The sequence below is a fragment of the Phocoena sinus genome, chromosome 12 (genome assembly GCF_008692025.1).
Source record: "Phocoena sinus isolate mPhoSin1 chromosome 12, mPhoSin1.pri, whole genome shotgun sequence".
Classification (NCBI taxonomy): domain Eukaryota; kingdom Metazoa; phylum Chordata; class Mammalia; order Artiodactyla; family Phocoenidae; genus Phocoena; species Phocoena sinus.
This window is the reverse complement of record NC_045774.1, coordinates 68,357,119-68,382,177: the sequence shown is the minus strand read 5'-3', so window position 1 is coordinate 68,382,177 and position 25,059 is coordinate 68,357,119. Positions and strand designations below refer to the sequence as shown.

The 25,059-nt window shown below is 39.4% G+C and overlaps 1 protein-coding gene across 1 annotated transcript in view; it reads right to left on the bottom strand.

Moving 5' to 3' along the window:
- Positions 1-2,111: 2,111 nt before the first annotated feature.
- The window catches only part of RNGTT (RNA guanylyltransferase and 5'-phosphatase), a 220,623-nt gene continuing 197,675 nt past the window's right edge, over positions 2,112-25,059 (bottom strand). The window contains 2 exon segments of the mRNA XM_032651577.1: positions 2,112-4,715; positions 6,174-6,297. Of these exon segments, the coding sequence (XP_032507468.1) occupies positions 4,555-4,715; positions 6,174-6,297 (285 nt within the window). The 3' untranslated portion in view covers positions 2,112-4,554.

Here is a 25,059-nt window from a genome sequence, read left to right as displayed (position 1 = left end):
CTGCGGTGAGACCCAAACCTGGATATACAGGTGGAGACCGGGTCACACAGGGCCTCTGATGTCATGGGCCAGGGAGCTCTGACTGGAGAGGAAAACAAGAGCAGCTTCGCAGTTTTGAAAGATCATTCCGGTGGCGGCAATCTAAAGGGAAAATAGGGCTTCCCTAGTGGCAAGTGGTTGAGAGTCCACCTGCCAATGCAGGGGACACGGGTTCGTGCCCCGGTCCGGGAAGATCCCACATGCCGTGGAGCGGCTGGGCCCGTGAGCCGTGGCTGCTGAGCCTGCACGTCCGGAGCCTGTGCTCCGCAACGGGAGAGGCCACAACAGTGAGAGGCCCACGTACCGCAAAAAAAAAAAAAAAGCAAAAAAAAACAAAAAGGGAAAATAGACCATGTGCCGACTTCGAAATTGTGAAAACTGGTGACTCTTGTTGGTGTGACTTGCTGTCAAAGCCAAATTCTGTTTTTCTGTGTTATATTCGGTTATGCTTATTTTTGTACCTCAAAGAGGTGAGGGTTCCATTCTATTTGTGTATTTTTAAACATTCAGATAATTTCATTGTTCACCTATGTATCTTCGATCACAAGAGCACAATGTAATCAACCATTGTGAGGTAGCTAGACGATAGTTACTATGAAAACGACCTTTAGCTATGGAACCAGGGGCTGCTTCTTCCCTGGGGTTTTCATGCCCTCTCCCCACTTACAAGCCCCGATCTGGAATTTCACCTATGCAGTGATTCCCAACACTGGCCTATGAAAAAGTTTTCACCAGTTTGGGGTTAAATGTAGAAGCAAAGGATGGTGTAGTGAGACTTTCATAAAACAAAATTTGGTCTGCGTAAAGGCATGTCTTTTCTTCTAAATTATGCCTCACTTCCTTTTCGGGTATTAAGATTCCCATTTTTTTATGAAACGATGGCAACCCAGTTTTTTGTAAATGACCTTTCATGGCAAAACAGTTGGCTACCCCAGATCTGTGCACTGATTTTTCTGAAATGTGAAATCGTCTTAGAAGCTTGGGAGGTCACCTAACAGTTGAGTCCAGGGAGGGGATGGACACATCTGGAATTGACCAAGGCTGACGATAACCTGCCAAAGCATCAGAGTTGACAGCAAACTATGTGACAATCAGGAAATGCTGGCCCAGTGTGTGATTTAATCACTTATTTCTTGCTAACTGCATCTTTGGAATTTAGCATCTTTATGAGAATTATTAAACTTCTTTTCACGGCCTCTGCGTCACTCACATTTAAATATTGTTAAATAAGGTCCTAAAAATGTGTTTACTTTCCTGCTCCCAACTTCATCTTATTTTGGAGAGAGGTGCTTGGGGCCTATTACCTGTTAGCACCAAAGAAACAGCTTCAATAGTTTGGGACCCTGACACAGAAGCAGCCCTCCTCACAGAGGCTGTACCAGGGCCTTTCAGGGAGTACTGACTGCACAGTAAATTAGGACCTGGAGTAGAAAGACCTGTGTTTGGGTCTCAGCTCACAACTAAGTAGCTATGTTACCTTGGGTCAGAGCTTCCTCAGCTACAAATGAGGCTGATGACGGTACCTCCCTGCACAGAGTGGTTGTCTTTAGGGCACCTTTGGGCTTGGAGACTATTCCATAATGGTCATATTGCTATTACTGTGAATACAGGATGTTTACAAAGCACTGGTTTTTACACAAGAATCATGTCAGACCTGAAAAGCTTCTTTTTGATCATCTGATCCAATCTTGGCATCTTATAGATGGGGGCAGGGAGAAACAAGTTCTAGAGAGGACAGAGAAGCAACGAGAGGCAGAGCCTAGACTTGGTCTTTGGGTTGAGCCCCGGGGTTTTCTCTACCACGTTAGTTTTCTCCATCTGGAAGTATTTGACTCTTAACTTCCAAGTTTCTCGGTTTCTCAGGAAGGAAAACGGAAGATTTTCCAAGTCTTCATGCTAATCTCTAGAATGCAACAAAACCAGGTGGATTTTGATGGGTATGGTGGACAGCAGCAGGATCTGATGCCAGCAATAAAAGGGACACGAGTGCGTTGGTTATATAAAGGGACACAAAGGCATCACCAGGAAAACAAAGTAGATACACTTTCTATTATTTTAAATCAGTAGTTTTATTACAATACTGCACTGACACACGATTATTAGAGAAGGAATGTCCTGACATTTTCTGAGCATTTCATGGAAAGCAAATGTAACCAGCCAGGCAGCCGAGTCTTCCACATCTTTTCCAAACACAAAGCAAAGTTGTATGTCGTAGCTCAGGAAAGTAAAGTTTTCTTATTCTCATCTACAAAACTTCAGTGTCAGAAAACAGTTATTATGAAGTGGGCTGAGAAAGAAAGTGTTTCCTTCATGACGTCCCAAATCCTGACTCCAGACTTCCACCACCACCCCCCACCCCGACTTCCCAGATGACTTTTTATGACACTGCAGATGGTAATGTGTTCAGGGGCTAAATGGGATCTCCTTATTATACTTCACTACCATTGAAAGGAAAAGATAAATTAAGAAAAGTAAGTCCTGGAAAATGCACAAAGGCAAGGAGAAAATATCTGGGTGTATTAAAAATGAGATGCTCTTTTCAGGGCTTCCCTGGCGGCGCAGTGGTTGAGAGTCCGCCTGCCGATGCAGGGGACGCGGGTTCGTGCCCCGGTCCGGGAAGATCCCACATGGTGCAGAGCGGCTGGGCCCGTGAGCCATGGCCGCTGAGCCTGCGCGTCCGGAGCCTGTGCTCCGCAGCGGGAGAGGCCACAACAGTGAGAGGCCCGCGTACCGCAAAAAAAAAAAAAAAAAAAAAAAAATAGTTAGTGCGGCAGTCAGATGTTTTAATCCCTGTTGTGCTCAAACGCACAAAAGTACTCTAGGAAAGAAACACTAAAATGGCATTTTGAATAAATTCACTATACATTACGTAACTTGGGAACAATAAAGGAAGAAGCCCAAGCATGACTCTAGTATTTCATATAGAAAAGCACTGCAGGAAGAAACTTTGTTTAAAAACATTAAAACTCGGGTGAATATAAATACGTGTTTGGTTCATCTGTGCTATTTGATATAGAAATCCTATCAGATATTCAATCTACAACGTGACCTGTTTGGGTTTCTCACTGTATTAGCAGAAGAATATACACTGCTGCATATACTCACATATATATGCATATACATATATAAAATTCAGATCATGAAAATTTGTTTAAATACACATACTTAAAACCTGTACCTCTAAAAATAAATACATTAGCTTCTAGTAGGCTAATTTTCAAGAGTTCCTTCACAAACCAATCAGAACACAGTTTCCCAACAATGGCATGTGACCAATTAGCCACTCTTTAAATCCATTATCTATCAGTAAATGTGTTTTTTGTTTTTTGTTTTTTTAAATTCAGATGTACAACTGAAATAGCATTCCCAGAATAGAAGATGAGAGAATTCTGGCTTTGAAAATAAATGTCTTGGCTTCCTTGATGCTTAGTTCCTACAGATGTCTAGTCTTTGCCTCTGCATTTATCAAGCAGTGGGAGAGCATTTTCTAGTGACAGCATTCTCTTCCACTGACATTACCTTCTAATTAAAGGAGTCAGCTGGCATTTCCTTTGCTGTTTGGTGCAAGGGAACAAATACAACACTGTCTGTATCTGATATCACTCCGATCATCACAGTGAGTTGTGTGTTTTAACGTAATTTACAACGTGCTACCACTGAGGTACAGCAGAAGCAGCCCTGGCGTTAAAACCAAAAAAAAGAAAGAGAACAAAAGTCTCCCAGGAGAACAACACACACAGGACCGGGTGGTGTGTCTCTAAGTTCTATGAAGTAACTCGGGACCACTGCCAGAGTGGATACATTGGATAGCTGATACTGCAGTTCAAACAACAGAAAGAGACGATGAAAAGATTCAATATACCTCCTTTAGAAAGGATGAAATTAACAAAATTGGAGCTTTACTTTTTTACTTTTCCATTTCCAAAACAACTTCTTAAAATGATATAAGCCAGACCAAGTTCTTTAATATAGCACAATATTTAACAACTTTGTCATTTGGTTTTGAATACAAGAATTTCAGAAATGTAGGAAATCCATGATAAATAATAGCAAGAATATTTAATGCCATTGTCTAAATGTTTTAAAAGGAAAATCTATCATAGTTGAAATACAACTTCTAAAAAATACAGTGTTCTAGGCGCTCACAGTTCTAGATTGCTAACTTTATAAATTAAAGTGGAAGTTATCCGTATATAAACAAGGCCTCTTTTTCACTGATTTCGATCTCATTTAAACCTTTGGATATTTCAGTCTTCAGATTCCACAAGGTAAGGCTGAGTTTACCAGATATAAACAAAATGTTTAAGTCCATGATGTACTGTAGCACTGAGGAAACAAATGCATCAAATATTTACAGGCTGGCTACAATACTTTCTTCTTCTTTTTTTTAAAGTCAAATGTGTATCAACATCAAGCCACACTCTGTTTTGAATTTCTCTGGTCGCAAAGAAAACGGGGCAACAGCACTTTTCCTCACTCATCTTTCCTCTCAATCCTGAAGTCAGAGGCAGGTCTTTAAGTCAAACGTCTTTTGGGAGGTGGTGGAGGCATGAACTCCGTGTCCGGGTCCAGGTGATGATGCTTTCGCTTCTGTCCTTGAGAAGCTGCCGCACATCTGTTGATGAACTCAAACAGCATCTCCTTGGTGACAGGGTTTGAGATGCTGTTGCACACGGCTGTGGACAAAGGGAGACGTGAGTCTCGTGTGAGGGTTCATGGAGGCGGCTGACTCGCCCCAGGGAGATGAGGACACGGGGAGACGTTTCCGTCCCAACACGCTAAAACTTTCCATCTTCCCAACGTGGGCGACTTGCTGTGGCTTCAACTGTGCTCCTCCCTCCCCCGCCCCCGAAATGAGTGCATTTCTGGTGGCTGCTCTTTACTATTAATTCTAGACCCAAACTTTAAGTATTTGGGTTTAAGCCTGTCTTCACTACAGTTTTTGATCCCTCCAAACAGTTTGTATAGGATATTGATCTCGCCCAGTGCGTCACACTACGGTCCACATTCAAGCACAGTTTCTAAAGGAAGTGCGCGCTCTAGTCCTCCAGCCTTTCTCTCTCTCAGAGAGAAGCGCACACTGAGGCATGTAAACACGGCACCAGCCACCGTGCCCGCCGAACGGGGAGGCTGCAGTGTAGCTGGCAGGGCGTATTATTCTTTATTTTAGTAACTTGCTTGAAATAAGGTATTACAACAAAATGACTATTAAAGAAAGCACCTTTCCCTATGTGATCAAAATTGTATTTACCCACTTGGTTTTAGGAAAACAACACGGGCTTAATTACTCCTCTTTTCCAAATTAACGCATCCTGTCTGAACACAGACGTTAGTTCCAACAAGAACCTTCGAATGTACAACAGTAACTTTTAAGCCACAAAACTCAAAGTGGCAATTTCTATATTATCTCATAAGCTTATCACACGATCATCATCATCACTGACCGAGCACTCAAAGTGCATAATCCTATTAACCTTTATTCTTGGTTCTTATCTGCCTTTTTCTTTCAGTTCCACTAAAAACAGCAACCCAGAAGTGCTGCCAGTAGTAGTTTACCTTAGAGACCTAATTAATACGTGCTGTTTCCCATGAAAGACCCTCACTACTCTGAATTCCCAAAGCACTCACATTGTACCCAGAGCACACCCTGAAGGACAGCATAGCAGGTTTTACATTTCTTTTTTTTTTATTTTATGTTTTTTAAGGTTTTCATTGACTTTGTTCTTCATTGTTTGTAAAACTATCTTAGGAGCTGGAAATTACATTTCCCCAGCTCATGCCATCTTTTGCCATCTGGCAGACGATGGCTTCAGCGTTTTGAATGGATCTGCAATTACCATGGCTTTTGTTGTGGCTGTCATTCAACAAATTCATCCTGTCCGCAGCCCGATTTCCTGCCCTTTAACCCCTCTCCTGGGTGCCCACAGCAGCCCACAGGTGAGGGAGGACAGGAGCCACGCGGGGCACAGGCCTGCCACGAGCCGTCCACGCGGCCTTCAGCCCCCAAAGCTGAACCACAAAAGGCAGCACAGTTTGGTTCTAACACTTTAGCTTTTGTGTGTTGTTGTGGGGTTTTTTTGTTTTTTGGGGGGGGGTGGTTCATGTAACCTCCACTGGGAGGGTGTCACACTCACCCATGGCAGTGTTGTAGGCATTAGGGAAACTTTTGTCTGTTCTCTGTCTCATAAAGACCCAGCTGTTGTTCTCGAATTTGCATTCTATAATTTTGTTGTCATACTGTTTTAGCTCTTTTGTCACCTGTTTTAAAAGAGAATTGAGGAAAACATTTAAATCATCTGACAGGCTTCTTGCCTGCACTACGTGACAGACGCATTAGGGAAATGCCAAAAACACCTCGGTGCCTCTACACACAGAGCTCTTTGCCATCCGAAGCATCTAATCAAGCCCAAGGATGTGGTGCGCACTCCCTTGTACACTTGCTCATCAATCTGACACCTTATAAATAGTCGTGAAAACGGCTGTCAATATATAGCAATTAAAAGAAGCTAAGGAGAAACCAGCCACTTCTGGGCCAAATGCAAATACGTTACCATAGGGACCAATGCCTTCGATATTGTCTGTGTCCCTCTGGCTTTCAGAAACTGAGTATCTGTGAAGGTTTCAACAACTTTTAGAAAGACCACACCACCTAAATTCCTATGTCGGAATCTAAGAAATCCCCTTTACTGGTTAAGATAAAAAGTTACGCATAAAGAGTAAACAAGTAAACATGAGGATCTGATTCAGGCTATGTGCATCCTAACTATTTAGCTTTTCGAGCAGTGATGATTAACTAAAAATCTAATCTTTAGGCTATTTACCCTTTTCATCTCCAAACCGGTATGAATTTAGAGATGAAGCTACCTTTGATATTAGCTGGTAGGTTTTTTGGTTACTTCACCTCAGATGATTGAATATGGATTACAACTTAGTCTATCAACGCTAACAAGTATCCATGGCAACTATAGAACCTTTGAAAAGATATTTCATCGGGCTGTGAGGATGGTTTTCATAAATAGGAACCTAAGCTTATCTTCGCAGTTTCAAATCAAATGCCAGTCATGGTAATATTTTAATTCTGTCCTCGTCTTTCACAGCTAACAACTTTTCCTCACAATACGGAAGATTGCAATCAGTTAACTTCATTAGGATTATTTGAAATGCTCTCCTTTTTCTACCCACATATTCACTACCACCTAGGAATATGAAGGGAAGCAAATTTTTAAAAGATGCTTTCAATTCACAGATTAGGCAGTGCGTATCTCCATAAAAACTTTCAAATTGTAGTCCTTTTCCCTTAATGAGTATTACACTTGATTGGACTATTTGCATTTTCAACAAATCTGACAGGACCAATACATTCAGTGTATTGGAATCAGACCTGCCCAAGAAAGTGATGCTCTACTTACTTAGCAAACTTGCTAAATTTATTCTCAAATATTCATTATTCTAGTCTCAACTCCCCTCCCTCCCTTCCTAGGGATCTACCTCCTTTTATTTCTGATACGTTATCTATATCCAAGTGTTAGGCAACTTATTCAGGTAAGGTAACCACTTATGTTATACCATAAGTAGGGTCTAACAGATAAGTTTCTAAACCTTTCAGATTCTCCATTTTCTAATTTCTAAAATGGGCAAAGGAGTTTCTAATACACTGGGACATTGGAGCAATAATAAATGAAAGTGTCTGGCACATAGCAGACAACCACTAAAATTCTTAATTGAATATAAAATTAGGAAATGAAACATTGCTTTTTTTTTTAAGTGTACAAATAAATTTACTAAAGATACCAAGATGACATGGAAAGGTACACTTTGAAAATACCTGTCAAGAAAATTGTATCACACACATCTACAAGAATGGCTTGCTATCAATAATGTGCAGTCTGCACTTCTACTGACTACCAATCGTAGTACATCTTTATCACATATTTACCATTCTTCTGTTTCTAGTCTCAGAATTGCTATAAATTATGTGTTGCTCCATCTGACTACAGCGATTAGGCAGTATTATTAAGTATCTGTGTATCTACCTGGGTACGCATTAACAATCCGGGAAATAGGGCTTTCCAGAAAATGCATGCACCTACCACTAACCTAAACGTATTTCCATGCTCAAGAACAGTACATTATTCTTCACTGACCACACCAGTTACATTCCCAAGATAGACACGGTGCAAGGTGCTCAATTTGGGTAGGTAATAAAATATGTTTAACTTTTAATAAATGTATTTAGGTAATAAAATAGATTTAAGATATAAAACAATATCTTCCATACGTATACAAACTAAAGACAGTTTTCACTAATGGTCAGATGAAGCGAATGATTAGCATACAGGGAAGGAGTTTAACTTTAGTATCCAAATTCTGATTTGTTACTATGACAATAATCATCCTCGGCCATCACATATTATTATTTACTAAAATAGGATCTGGTTAGGCCTTTTATACTCAGCTCTGTTATCCTATTGTGAGCTAATGAGAGCTTGAAGGTAATAAGAATAAAATATTTATAAATCAAGATTTCACATCTGTACCCATAATTACATTGGATTAATGAGATTCTACTGTTTTGGGGGGAAAAAAGGAAGAAAAGAAAAAGAAAAGAAAATACAGTGTATTTTATATTGAAGAAAACATTTTTTTCATGTATCCATCTTTCTGAATACCACACCTCTGATACCATTTGAGTCTACCAATAATCCGATGTTAAGAGACAGTCAGATGAAACCAGATCTAGTACCTCTGAAGATTTTAGATTAGCAGGTCGATGGTAATACTTGGAACGAAGGGCCCAAGACAGAGGCAGGCAGAACCACAGTTGCTCCTCTCTGCACTTTTTTAAAGGAATACTTTTTGGAACCTAAGTGCTGGACACACTACCAAGTCACAAAAGGCGAACCATCAGCGCTGGCTGAACCGTGCCGCTCAGAGCAGGCAGAGATGCGCTTCCGTCTCTAATGGTGGAGCACAAGCCCCTAGAATTTACTGTCCCTGCTCTGTGAGAGCTGTTTTGTTATCAAGAGCTCATCTTTCTTTTCTAGAGAGACTGTACGAAGCGGAGGGGGATTTCTCTGAACTAATGTGCTCTAGAGACACTTTAAAATAACGAATATCCTTGGATTGAGAAAGACACCAGTAAGCTGGGAGTTTTTTAACTTTTAATTTTGAAACAATTTTAGCTCTACAGAAAAGTTGTAACGATAGTACAGAGAGTTCCAGGATTCCCATTACCCAACTTTCTCTAATGTTCATATTTCGCATTTATCAACTCCGAGCGAGAAGTTAACATTGGTACAATACAATCAGCTAAACTACAGACTTGATTCAGACTTCATCAGTTTTTCCACTGATGTCTTTATCTGCTCCAGGATCCAATCTAGGAAACTGCATTCCTTAGTTGTCATGTCTGCTTAGTCTCTTCCAACCTGTGACAGTTACTCAGACCTTCCTTGACACTCTTGAAGAGTGCTAGTGAGATATTTTGTAGAATGTTCCTCAAATTGGGATTTCCTGATGTCTTCTCATGATTATACTGAGGTTATGAATTTTGGAAAAGAACGCCAGAGAGGTAAAGCGCCCTTCTCATTGCGTAATGTCTAGGGGGTAGATGAGATCAACGTGATTTCTTCCTGGTGGTGTAAACAAACCCTGATCACTTGGCGAAGATGGTATCTGCCAGGTTTCTCTACTGTGAAGCTACCATACTCTTAGCTCCAGGCACTATGTCTAGCCCTGCTCAAAGATAAGGGAATTAAGCCACTTGCTGGAAGGAAGGGTATCAAAGAATTTGTGGACATTTATTAAAAGCACCACAGAGATCAATACATTTCCTGGGAGAGAGATTTTGAGGCTAGACAAACATCCCTTTTCTTCTTAAAGTTTCGCTCATTAATTTTAGCATTCATCCATGAATCTTGCCTGCAGCAATTATTACTGTGGCGTTCTAATGGAATTTTCTATTTTCTCCATTCCTTCTACATTTATTACCTGGATTTCTTCTGTAAGGAAGATTTGCCTTTCTCCCTCATTTATTTATTTGCTTACTTGTATCAGTAAGAACTCATGGATATTTATTTTATTCTTTGGCTTATGATAAAGTAGTATTGTCATTTATTTTCTTGCTCAAATTGTTCTAGTTTCAGCCACTGGGAACTCTCTCAGGTTGGCTCCTGTGTCCTTTTAACTTGCTTCCACTTTTACTTACTTATGCATTTTTAGCATTTAGTCCCTGGCAATACAAGCTACTACTCTAGGCTCATCTTGTATTTTCTCTGCCTCAGCTCTAGAGTCAGCCATGGGGTCCTCTACCAGGATTTTACAAGAAAAATATTACTCTTCGACAGTCCAGACTATGCTAAAAAAGTACTAACACACACCACTTGTTTTGGTCAGAATTTTCAATTATTGAGAAAAAAGAGAGGGAGGGGGAAAGAGGAGTGAGTGTGAGACAGATAAAGAGTAACAATGAGACTCTAAATATGAATATATGTGTATATATATATATACTTAGAAGTTTCCACCCCATCTTTTGTGAACTGCTTTCTGGAACTAAACTACATTGACCATTTTTTCTTTTCTGAATTTAAAATTCTACTCAAGCTCTAACTCTGTAGTGTGACAGAAGGTGAATTTTTAAAACGTATTTCAAGTAGATGAACTCAAACAAAAATCTTGTTTCCACGTAGGCAACTTCAAAGTCTAGTACTTATGAATGAGGCAGAGAAAATAAAACAACAAATAAATCAGAAATGAAATGGAATTATAAAATTTTCCTTGTGGTGTCAGGACAATACAAATAGCTTAAACCTGAATTATTAGACAATCTTTTAGAACTACTACCTTATAGTAGGGCCTTAATATATTATTTTTAGCAAGTGCATCCATCTACTGGAGAAAATAAAACCCTTGATAAGCTACCCTTTTAAAAAATATGCTAGACTTAATCACTTCAAAAAACGTTCCTTCACTAAAATCCATTTGTGTTTTTTGCACCTTTATAATGAAGAACTACTGTGTAAATAACACACTTCACATTTGCTGGGTTAGAAACAGTAGCAGGAAGCCTCTCTCTCATGAATGGTGGGGTCTTCAAGCCCTCCAATCCTGAGTTCAACTAATGAAAGTTGCCAATAAAAAGAAAGCAGCTTGGGTTTCCCTGGTGGCGCAATGGTTGAGAGTCTGCCTGCCGATGCAGGGGACATGGGTTCATGCCCCGGTCCGGGAAGACCCCACATGCCACGGAGCGGCTAGGCCCATGAGCCATGGCCGCTGAGCCAGCACGTCCGGGGCCTGTGCTCCGCGACGGGAGAGGCCACAACGGTGAGAGGCCCGTGTACCGCAAAAAAAAAAAAAGAAAGCAGCTAGAACTTGGTCTTATTTATCCCAAAGGTCATTACAGATGAGTCACAATTCCAGGGTATGAAATCCCCACTAAACTACAGATTATTACCTTTTTATAAAATCAGAGTTAGTTATAGTTATTATTCAAAATATAATACATCTTCATATAAAATAACTGGGCAGATAAAGCAATAACATGTTAGTACTGGTTATTGGTAGATGGTGGAGTTAGGAATGACTTAGTTTCTTCTGTGTTTTGCTGTATTGTCCAAACTTTCTACATAATATATGCTTAACTTTCATAATTTTTAATAATAAAAAATTCCTAAAATAAACTATGTTTCATAAAAGATGATAAACATGAGATTGGTTTTTAATGTAGAGATACAAAAACAATAGGAAGAGATAAACCTTTAAACAGAAAACAAAAAGTCTTGGAATAAGGTCCTAAGTCCACAGTTCCCAAACTGTGCAATGAGACAACCTTACAGAGAGGCACTGTGGGGTACTTTAAATTTCCCGGGAAACACAGTGGCACGTGTTGGACACCATGCAAACTATTAGTTGGCAGGAGTTCACATTTTCAACATGAGATTCCTTTGGGTAACATCTCTGCAAAGCTGAGTATTCAGTGGTTATTGTCATTGATAAAAACCAAGTATCACCAAAATCAATGAGGAAAGTAAATGAGGTTGGTGGTGTATAATCTGATTCCAAGGTTTAAGAAATTATGCAGTCCTTAAATGGAATTACATTTTCAAGTTTCTTTTAAAAAAATTCCAACTTTAAATTCTATATCATGACAAAATATGAAACAAGAGTGACAGCAGAACATTTTCATGCATGCAAATTCTTAAAATTTTAGTATTTCATACTTTCTTTTCTAGGAGATTACCAAAATTTTACTTCATCAACATGAGGGCAACAATGAAAACAAAGAGGAAGATGTGGAATCAAGGGAGTTCATCCAGCTCAGGAGAGAAACAAAGGCAATTCCCATCCTAAGGCCGTTTTAGGATGACCACTGAGCCAGTGTGCATAGCAGACTGCTACAAGCTTTATGGGGGCCAGAGGGTAGTGGCTCAAGTAGGAGGAGTTCCACGCCCCCGTCTGCCTTAAATATTGGAACTGAGAAGATGTGTGATGTGACGATATAAAGTGGAGTTTTAAAAAATTCTGTGAGTATAGTATTTAATATAATGACAGATTAAACTAAGAAAAGAAAGAAGAAATTATGCAGTCCATAACACATGCTAAGCTGTTAGGACATAAACATTTAATAAGTAGTTTGGATCAATCCACTTAATAAATGGAATCGTTAGGTATTTCTTTTGGATTAGAAATGTCTATGAGGGAACATGAACCAAGAAAGTTTGATAATCTCTGCCCTATAGCGTTTTCATTCATCCTTCCCCAGATCCTAGTCTCTAAACCCATATGTAGGCTTATATCTAGCACTTAGTGGAAACCAACCAGAGCAGTGAAAAACTTTGCTTGAGGTACAAAAACTAGATGATGGGTACAGAGGAGAATTTCTATCAAGTTAAGTTCATTCGTTGACTTAGATCACTAACATATATATTCCTCATTCATCTTCTCTATCTCAATAAATGATTAACTCCGTTCACCCAGTTCCTCATGACAGAAGCTTTAGTGTCCTCTGCTCCCTTCCCCTTTTATCTTCCCTCCTATTCACTGCATTACCGGTTCTATCTCCAAAATACATTGAGTATTTGTCTACTTTCTTACTACCATCATCACAGCCCAAGCCCTCACTGTCTGTCAGATTCCTGCAACAGCTTCCACACTGGTTTCTTCTTCTACATTTTCCCCATCCAATCAATTTTTTTTTTTTTTTTTTTTTGCGGTACGCGGGCCTCTCACTGTTGTGGCCTCTCCCACTGCAGAGCACAGGCTCCGGACGCGCAGGCTCAGCGGCCATGGCTCACGGGCCCAGCAGCTCCATGGCATGTGGGATCTTCCCAGACCAGGGCACGAACCCGTGTCCCCTGCATCGGCAGGCGGACTCTCAACCACTGCGCCACCAGGGAAGCCCCAATCAATTCTTTACAGTGCAGCCAGATTGGTCTTTGACAAAGGTAAATCCAATCCAATCATTCCTTTGCTTAAGAGAAAAACAAATAAAAGACACGCCAGTTGGAAAGGGAGAAAAAAGACTATATTCACATAAGACACGATCACTTACATAAATGGAATCTATGAAGATGCTCCTAGAACTAGTAAGTTTAACAAGGTTGCAAGGTTAATATACTAAAACCAATTGTATTTCTATATATTAGCAAAGAATAGTTGGAAATTTAAAATTTAAGGAGTATCATTTATAGTAACATTCAAAAACATGAAATAGGTATTTAAAAAAAAAACATGCAGAATCTGTATGCTGACAACTACAAAACACCAATGAAAGAAAGGTATCAAAGAGGACCTAAATGAATGGAAAGATATATCATGCTCACAAACTGGAAGATTCAATTTGCTAAGATGTTAACTATACAGATTCAACATAATCATAAGCAAAATCCCAAAAGGATTTTTATATATATAGACAACCTAATTCTAATATTCATAGGGAACGCCCAAGACACTAGAACAGCCAAAACAAAAAGAACAAAGTTGGAGAACTGACACTAACTGATTTCAAGGCTTAGTATATAAAGCTACAGAAATCAAGACAGTATGGTACCGGGTGATTAGAGAGACACATACATCAGTGGAACAGAACAGACAGCCCAGAAAGAGATCCACAATTATAAGGTCAATTGACATTTGACAAAGGAACAAAGGCAATACAATGGAGAAAGAAGAGTCTTCTCACCAGAAGGTGCTGGAACAATTGGATATTCACATGCAGAATGATGGACCTCAACCCATATCTTTCACCTTACACACAATTAACTCAAAACAGAAAGTACACTTAAACATAAAACCTAAAGCTATAAAATTCTGCTCCGCATCTAAAGATGCTGTTAAAAGAATGAAAAGACAAGACAGAGATTAGGATAAAATATTTGTAAATAACATTTCTGACAAAAGACTTGTATCCAGACTACATAAAGAACTCTTAAAACTCAATAATAAGAAAACAAACAACACAATTTAAAAATGGACAATCTGAACAGATACTTCACCAAAGAAGATATATGAATGGCAAATAAGCACATGAAAATATGCTCAACACATCATTAGTCATTAGGAAAATGCAAATTGAAATCACAGTAAGACACTACTATGCACCTGTTAGCGTGTCTAAAATAAGTATCAAATGCTGACAACAATGCCAAGCAACTGAACTCTTACACATTGCTGGTGGGAATGCAAAATACTATAACCACTTTGGAAGACAGTTTAGCAGTTTCTTAACTGTCTTCCAAAGTTAAACATACACTTACCAAAAGAGCCAGCGACCCCACTCCTAAGTATTTACCCAAGAGAAATGAAAACATACGTTTGCATAAAAACCTGAATACAAATGTTTGCAGTAGTTCCGCTCATAATCACCCCAAATTGGAAATAACTCAAATGCCCTTCAACTGGTAAAGAGATAAAACAAATGTTGGTACAGCCTTGCAATGGAATACTACCCAGCAATAAGAACTATTGATAAACTATTGATAAATGGAATACCATGGATGAATTTCAAATACAGTATGCTAAGTCAAAGAAGCTAGATTTTAAAAGCTACATAGACTATGTGATTCCCTGTACATGATACCCTAGGAAAAGGCAAAATTATAGGAACAGAAAACAGAACAGTGGTTGCAGAGTTTGGGAGTGGGAGAAATGATCGCTTATACCGGGGTGTCATGTGGCATTTTGGGGGGAAGTGATGGAACTGTACTATAGCTTGATTCTAGTGGTGGCTATACACCTGTATGCATTTGTCTAAACTCACAGAACTGTACATCAAAAGGAGTGAATTTATTGTATGTAAATTTTGAAAGATGAATTAAAACAAAAAAGAAACAAGAAAAATGTCAATTAAAAAAAAAAGTAAATCAAATCATGTCATCCCCTTATCAGTGGCTTCTCATGACACAGCACTAAATGACATAGCCCCTGCTTATTTTTCTAGCTCGTATAAGTTGTACAACTTTTCCTCTACCTTGTTTATCATTATTTGTAAATATAATTTTTTTGTTGATTATCTGTTTAATATCTGTCAGCCAGAATGGTTAATAATTATTGAATGCTTACTAGATGCTGAGCACTGTTCTAAGTACTTTATGTGGATTCATTTATTTAATCCTCGCAACAGCTCTAGGAAGTATCCCCGTTTTTACAGATAGAGAAGCCAAGGCACTGAGGAGTTAAGGAATTTGATTAAGAGTCTCACAGCCAGTAAGAGGCAGAGAAATATACTGCATCCCTATTAGGTTTTATAATCTGATTTAATCTGTATATGAATCCAGTGAGATTTCCAGATGTGGACACTCAAGCCCAGAGAATTTAAGTAACATGCATAAGGATACAGAGCTAATTTGTTTTGGTATCAAAATTCAAATTCTAGGTCTTTGTGAGTCAAAAACCTGTGCCCTCCTTTTCCCTAAGAATTTAGGCTCTAGGTTGAAAAAGTATTACAGGAGGCAAAGGTAAACTACACTTGTGGAAGCTTTTACTTCTTGTGTAATAAACTGTAATTTAAGTAAGTATTTCCAAGGATTATATTCCACTTGGGAGAGCCTGTGGGTGGGAGGCGAAGTGATGTGTGACAGACGAAGGGCGGGAGAACATAACACGCTGGTTTGAACCAAGCACGATGTCTTATCAAGTTTCTTTTCCTTTACTTTTCAAACGCCCACCATGTTGACCTGCACCATCTCTGCTGTTTGCTATTCTGGTTGCGTGCGTATGAACCACACATCATGGCAAATTGCAGAATTTCTCAATCATTAAGGATTTACAATAGGTTAATTTTAAAATGGGCTGCACTTCACAGCTGCAAAGCTTTTGTCTGATTTCTCGACCAAATGAGAAGCCATTATTGGATTGAAGACCTTTCCATGGGCAATGACAAACAAAAGAAAAAGGTTTGTGTGGGCAGAACAGGCAGCTCTGCCAGGTAAGGTGAGGTAATGGTTAACAGCTCACTAAACAGACTGCCAAACTCTATGGCACAATGTATCGCACTGTTTAGTACCAAGCATGATGAGAATTTATAAGTAGATCACGGGTTCAGTGCACGCGTGGGATAATAAAAATGATACACAACCAAGGAAAGCTTTACAATCTATAGGCATACCTCGTTTTACTGCACTTCGATTTCACTTCACAGATATTGTGTTTTTTTTTTTACAAATTGAAGGTTTGTAGCAACCCTGCTCTGTCTGATGATGGTTAGCATTTTTTAGCAATAGAGTATTTTTAAATTAAGGTATGTAGATTTTTTTAGACATAATGCTGTTATTGCACACTTAATAGACTACAGTTTGGTGTAAACATTACTTTTATATACACTGAGAAACCAAAAAATTCAGGTGACTTGCTTTATTGCAATATTTGCTTTATTTCAGTGGTCTGGAACCAAACCCGAAATATCTACAAGGTCTGCCTGTACCATTAATGTGGGGAGGAGGCTAAAATGCAATATGCATACCTAATAGTTTTTTCTTTCTAAATAGTTATAAGTACCATGACAGACTTGACTGATGTTGCTTGTTTTTTAAGATGTCTGTCTCAGAGCCAAAGCAAGTAATTCATAAAGTATATCTGTCAGATTGAGTTTGATAAATGGTCTGTCTATTGGCAGTAACAAACACCTAACGTAAAATCGTGTTACCAGTCATTAAATATCCATGCTTAACAAAGTTCACAATACACTGGATCTAATGTTTGAGCTAGGCAGGTCACTAAAATGTCAATGCATAGTTCAAATTTACTTCAACGAGTCCTTCATTTACTCTCCAAGGACTTGCTAACAATTTATGTCCAATAATGTTCATTTGTTTATTCCTTTAGCAATACATGCTGGTTACATATAACTTTATCTCTTTCCACTGACCCATTTAAAACCCGTCTAATCTTATAGAGACCTCAAGAGAACTGTCCTCCAGCTAGATCAATGTGTCAATAAACCAAAATGCTACCATAATAAGTAAAGATTTCCTTCCTGTTCTGCCTACTATTTAGAGGAAGAAAAAAAAAAGGTTGACACGCTTCCCTTTTGATCATCTTCCAGAGTAAACTTGGTCTTTACAATGTCTTGATTTGCCCTATCAGCATTAATGGGCACAGACCCACAACACCTTTGAATCATTAGCTTAGGGACACAGAACTCCTTAGTTTAGTGATAATGCTCTGTGGTGACTGGGACCCATCTGAGCAAACAAAGCTTTCCAGGATTCCTTTCTCACAACTCAGCACCTCGGGTCAGTGCAGACTCTCACTGAGATACTTGGACTACAGTAGCTGTAACTTTGCCATGCACACTGCCTTCTATTTTTATATATGCTTTCTCAACAACTATATTTCTTCTTCTTTGAGAAAGAAATTCTGGAATTATTGACAAAAGCATTACACAAACACAGAGTGACAGTACGCTGCTCAGAACCCTGGAGTTCTGTTTTGTATCTTTATGTACCTTCTGAAAGACATTCACAATGGATTTATTTAAATCTGCCTCCTTAGCTCCAGGTATTGGGGATATCAAAAACCACTCAGAAGAGGTTGAAAGTTTAAAAATGGTTACAATAAATTATCTGTATCAGCTGTCACAGTCCCTTCCTCAAAAAAAGATCTTTTTTTCCCAAAACACACTACAAATATCTTTCATAAAATCCAATATTCTGGAGTTGATAGGAAACTTGGAGGTCATCAAATCAAACACTTTTTTTTTTTTTTTTTTTTTTTGTGGTACGCGGGCCTCTCACTGCTGTGGCCTCTCCCGTTGCGGAGCACAGGCTCCGGACGCGCAGGCTCAGCGGCCATGGCCCACGGGCCCAGCCGCTCCGCGGCACGTGGGATCTTCCCGGACCAGCGCACGAACCCGCGTCCCCTGCATCGGCAGGCGGACTCTCAACCACTGCGCCACCAGGGAAGCCCAAATCAAACACTTTTATTCTGAAATATCTAAGTACTAAAGTGCATCCTGCATTATCTCTATGAATTAGTGTATCTTTATGGGTGTGAACATTCATGCATTGAGGAGATTATAAAACCAGATGAAATAGCAAATTCATTACTTTGGTAACTTGTACTCAAAGCTAACTTAATGTTTTTACCTATTTATTTTTTTGAATTAATTTTTATTGGAGTATAGTTGCTTTCCAATGTTGTGTTAGTTTCTTCTGTACAGCAACTAAGAGATTTATTTTCCTTCAGAGATATTTACTTTTAAAATTATTGACTGAGACTTTTTTCCTTCTTGGGGAAGGGAAAGGGAGGGAATGAACAGTTTTTGAATACCTGCTTTGTAGCCAGCACTGTGCAGGGCACTTTATATACTTTATTATCCTTAATGCTAGAGGAAAAGGAAACTTTTATTGTTGTTCACTCCTAATCAAGAAATTACTAAATAACTAAATGCTAATGGAGTATCCTTTGCAGTCACCATAAACTACAGGCGATGTGCGGATTCCTTTAGGTCATGTTAAGTTTAATGTGATATAATCTTCTAAAACAGAAACGGTAAGAAACACGGGCTGCATAAGAGAAAAACAAACAAAAATGAGCAAACAGACAAAAAACTCACCAGCCTCCAGTGCCATGGGTTGGCTAATACTAGTGTGGAGAAAAGAGGCCTGGAAAGAAGTTAGGAGGAAATCTCTATAGTGGGGAGGGAAAAGATGCGGGAGTAGACAAAGGAAGTTCTCAGTGTCCTAAGTCACGTCTGTGAAATTAAAGTGCTTTCAGCTGAGTAATACACAACAGAGGACGATTTCAGTGATGATTAGAGCTATTTAAATTTTTAGTAGGCTCCAGTGATTTAAAACAATCTTTTCTGTCCGGGCAACCGGTTTATCTGCTTTTATTTTCAAACTTGGGGGCGGGGGGGGGAGTCTTTGCAAAGAATTATTCATGTATGTAAAATGCACAAAAATACTATTATGTAAAGATATCTACATTTAGAAGTATGTGATTGCCCAATTTTTGAGAGATGAGAACTCACATTTGGAACCAGATTAAATCTCTCACTTAGCTCCCTCCCTCCCCCACGCCCACACTCTGTTAGGTTTTCGTTCTAGCCCAGTCCTGGTGAGGATATATGGCAATGTGTCCTAGCGGGAATAAAGAGCAAAAAGTACATGGGCAATCCTCCCCTTACTCTCCCCAACACACACATATCTTACCACTCAACTGCTCTTATCAAGCCTCCAGAGAGTATATTCTGACTAAGGTAGCCGTGGTCGCCTATGAGGAAGGAAATTATTCTCTGGACTGTAGTGCTAAACTACGTGGAATTAAGTCTGAAGATTAAAATAAGGTGGGTGGCTTTTCACCTTTCCTCTAAAAAGTACCTAGCACAATCCTGATGCTTAATAAAAATAACATATCAGGTAAGTGGCATGCTTGGCAGGAACGCTTTTAAATCACGTTACAGGATATTCTCATCCTAGTGCGCCTCCTTCGAATTTTGACTAAGTCAGCTCAGCCCCACGACTACAGAAAGCACTGAGTGAGTCTCCGACGATGCTCCTCCCACCAGTGCCAACCTGTGCCAACTTTTAGGCCAGGACACCTGCCACCCTGAGCTCCCATGGTTTCCGCGGTGGTGGATGTTGTGCCTCTGGCTCACTGCTTGAGGGTCTGCTCTGACCAAATGACAATACAGGAAGGATGTTTGTTTGGGGGGTTTATTCAGAATTGGAGCGTTGGAAAGTAACAAGGTGCGAACACTCACAGCCAGCTGCTGGCTGCCACAGAAGACAGGGCGATCACCTCCTGGTACTGTTCTGTGCCCGAGGGCTCCAAATCATCACCGCTTTAACTTGCTACCACACTTCAGATGTTACCACTCTCGTTTCCATTTTTGCTTTTGAAACATTCCAGGAACAAGTGAATCCTACCCATCTAATTGGCGCCAAATTTACATACAGTCATGTCCCCCCCACTACGGTGTTCAGTGGACATTCTAGTCACTGTCTGTCCTTAGGAAAGGGCGGGAGCTAAGTCCCTGTTTTAACCATCACACAGTACAGCCTGGAGTTTCACCAGCAGATGAATGCTGGGTAGCCCCACTCCAGAGCCTGCTGATGGCACAGCAAACAGCTGAATTTAACCCCTAATTAATCATGAAATGTCAACTCCCAGTTAAAGAGGTTGGCAATGATTTGGTAAGTTAGGGGAAGTGGCAGAGTGAACATCTGGGATTTTTTTTTTTAATCTGACATAATAAAAGGAAAAGTAGCTCATTCTTACATTTCTTTTTGCTGGTTTTTTTTTTTTTTGGCTTAAATATCTCTTTAGAAATCGAAAGCCAACAGAGAACAATTATGTTAATAACACCAGGAAATCTGTTTGCTTTGTTATATTGGGCTTCAAAAGCACTTCAACTGAACTTACATTTGTGATCACAAGTAATGCCTGTTCTTAAATCCATTTAAAATGTTTACTTTATTACAGCTTATTATAAACATGAGTCTGAGATGCAGCGCCATGGCTGCTCAATTTCCAGGCCACAATTTTATGATAATCATATGAAATGTATTCCTGTGTCAACAGCACTGCCTAACAATGCCCCAAATGGGGTTGTTCGCAGCGCTGGACGCAGGGTAACCGCTACAAGCAGAGAGCTCTTCACTGGAGAATTTTAACTGAGTTTGTAACATGTACTCTTTTGCTACACTTAGCTCAGTTTAATTACTATGATCTCAGAATAGAGTTGAGCTCCTACAAGAAAACCAACCCTACATACTGAAACGTGACTGGGATAAATAGGTTCTGTTATTTTATTGTATGGTTGGGGACTCTTTTTGGATAGTCTTCCAATACCAGAGGGGATGAGACTGGAGAATTCTTCTGTACTTGATGTCCCCCTACTGCACACAGTGATAATAAGGTACCTGGAAGATACCTTCTGTCACCCCGGCATCTCACAAAGGAGTAAGGGAACATGTAATATATGCAGATCCAATAACTGGAAACAGAAAATGGGTCTAGAGGTGCCCCTCCCTCTCCAATATTGGCTTCTCCACACACTCATGCCTTCCTCGCTTTCGTGACGAGTAGCCCATGTAACTGCCTAGTTGTTGGAGTTGAGACCTCAAGCAACATTTTCCCAACTCAGCATTTTTTGAGGCTCTATTACGCAGGTACCAGGCCAAGCGTTTTTACGCTCATTATTTCCTTCATAAGATCTATCCGCATGCAGTGGACCGTCTACTTTTTAGAGGGAGGGACAAGCATGTACTGGCGGGAACCAGGATCATGTGGGAGTGAGCCGTACATTATTTTTTGCTTCACTCTTTTGTTTCTCCTCCTAGGACCACCTCTCTGAATGGATAACAGGTCTGTGCAAATGCTCAAACAACCTTAAGACAATTCACTTTTTACACCTCACTGTTTTAGAAAGAGCACCAAGCCCAGAATCCTGGCTGAAAAGAGAGCACAGGAGCTCACCTAGGCCACCTCTCTTTTTAGACTGAAAACACAGGTTCACAGAAAGCCTACAATTTGTCCAAAGCATATGGCTCTGTAGGGGCAGAGTTAGAATGAGGGTCCAGACACCCAGCATTTCAGTTCCGCACACTGACCCTGTGGTCTACAAGACTATCTTTCACCAGCAAAATGGGTAACTCTGCAGGCCAAATTCTTACTTGTAGTCTTGCAAGTTTCACCAAAGAGGAGAAAAAGGTTTGACCCAGTTTATCCAATGTATTAAAAATAGTTTATATCCCAACCTACTATGGACACACACACATACACGTTTCATTAAACAATTTATATTCCAACTTGGTGCACTTTGCTATTTTTTTCCTTCTATTTCATTTCATGAAAACAAAAACAAACAAAACTGGTTGAGATCCACTAAACTGCTTTCAAGACCAACCACCAAAGTTAGAAAAAAAAAAAACACAGAGGATTCTAAGAATAATAATTTCAAACAACTAACAAGGAAGTAGAGGAGGCATTTTACCTTTTCTAGCGGGAACTGCATAAAAAATGGAGGCAGACAACCCTCAGGACAGCAAGCCAGACCCCACCGGCTGGCTCCTCCACCCTTCCCCACACCCTCGCCCTTCCCAGAATGATACACTGTGCTGAGGCTTCCCTGGGCCAGGCAAACACGCTCAGCCGTTTCTCCAGTTGTCCCTCTCTGGCACAACAAGAAGAGCTGATACTTGACTTTAATAATTTCAGACACTTTTCTCTAGAGAATTGGGTCTGTTTTGTCAGCTCCTGAAATACCACGTGATATATTATTTCAGAGTATAATTTCTTCCTTCTGTTTACATTCTCCCTCATTAGATGGTAAGCTCCTTGAGCAAACAAAAGAAGGACCCTTGTTTTGCTCACTGCCAGATCCCACTGAACACAAAAGAGGTGTTCAATAAATATGTGTTTTTAAAAAAAACTTGATGAGCATTATACAAAGAAATTATAGAAGTGACATCAGATTTTGAAACATTCCAGCCACTATTAAATGATTTTCACCCCCTGGACTGGTCAGGCTCTCACATCATCCTCTCTTCCCCACTGGCTAACCACCTCTCTTTTGTCAGGATCACCTTCCTGGGAAACCTGCTCTGACTCCACAGACTCTCTGCTTCATTGATGTGCTCTCATAGTACCTTATTCTTCCCTTATCTTAGAAAAATGGCCTAGTGAATTCTCTACGTCTTCGACTTGACAATAAGCTCCATCAGGATGGAGCTTTAATACAGTGCCTTGCACACAGTACATCCTCCGTTAAAAATTTTACATGCAAACATGCATGAAAAGTTATGTACTTCTGGCCTGAAAAACCAAACCAAACCAAAATAGAATAAATCCAACCTAATGACCTGGTTATATGGGTAATTAGTAGTTGACTCAATCACAGCTTTCTGAGTAGAAGTCCTTTTAAACCATGCTGCCACATAAAATTAAGCTTTTCCTTTGTGGTTGTGGGTATGACTTCTAGTGAAAGAGGAAATAGGATGTCAGCTACTGGGGAGAACTGAAGGGGGAAACAGGGAGGAGAAAGTAAGCAAACACCATCCACCACGCATTTCTGTGTCAGATGGAAAACAAACACACAAAAGTTTAGGCATCCCATTGCATCATATTCATTATAAACCAGGAATTTTCTGCTTCCTAAAATATTAAAGATAATGATGCATCCATCCACCCAGTATTTATCAATATTGTTCACAGTAGAAAAAAGATAAATGTATCATTCCTTTTTGTATCAAGTATACAAATAGGAGAAGCACTAGAAAAATACACAGTGTAAATAATGCAAATTTTAACTAAGTAATTCATTTACATAGCTCCACTCACAGGAACTCGAACATCTTTGTTAACATTAACCCTTCACATTCTTGTGAGCTAGTTTTGCAAGATTCCTATTTTAAACAGTGACTTAGGACCCATGTAAATAAGGATAAATTCAAAATAGTTTCTGCCTTCCTGTCTGCCACTCTAAAATGAATCTACATTTCCTTCTTAAAATAATTTTCCATAATAAATCTTAAGAAAGATCTCCATCAAAATTTCCTACAAAATCTGCAAATAGTAGGGTCAGCAAACTGTCTCAAGAAATATGATTTGCCAAGTTAGTTCAATAAAAATATTCAATAGGACACAAGCTGAAAGGCTACAGACCAAGAAAAGACATATGACAAGACACTGAGAGTCTGCCTTGAGGGTATAAAACGTTGGTTTTGAGTCTCTAGTAATTGATCACTTTATTAATGATCCAACAGAGGACTTAATGAATAGCCTACTAATAGGATCTAAATTCAAATTCGAAGCATCTTTTGAATATCCATTAGGAAAAGTAATATAACGAAAATTTTAGAGAAGGTATTTTTGCAGAAAATAAAATGTAACTTGGAAAAAATACAAAAGATGAAGTCCTGGTAAATATTTAGTATGTAAGGGAAAATGGGAAGGCTGTCATCACTGTGGAGAAAGAAATGATAGTAGACAGATTATCAGAAAAAGATTTAAAATAAGACATTCCACTATTTTTATATACTATTGTTATTATTAACAGTTCTCACCCCCTTTGACAGAAAGAGTCATATTACTGAAGCAGGAGTCAGAAGTTTGGAGGAAAGACTTTCTTGAAGGAAGAAGAAATATCCCACTGATGGATGAAGAACTGGGCTTAAGTTTGAGTAGGTTGCTAGGCTCTTTTTTCCATTCTTCTCTCTATATTCACCCAGAAAACTACAAAATGTCTGTATAAAGTAACAGGGAAGAAATAAACACAGAGGCGTTCATTCCTTTGCATTTTTTTTCTGTGTTTGGGGTGTGTGTGTGTGTGTGTGTGTGCACGCACGTGTGGGTGTGTGTATGATATGTATGTTTATGATGTATACATATTTTTTTCAATTTTAAATAACAAATGCAGAGCTTTTAGAAAGCCTGTAGGTGATATTTGGATACAAAAAAATTTCTAAAATGGAGACAGAGTAATAAATCAAACCCTGCAATTGAGGCTCAGATAGAAACAGAAAGCACCTCTGTCATTTTTTTAACCTTCCAAGGCCTAAAGATGAACAAATCCCAGCC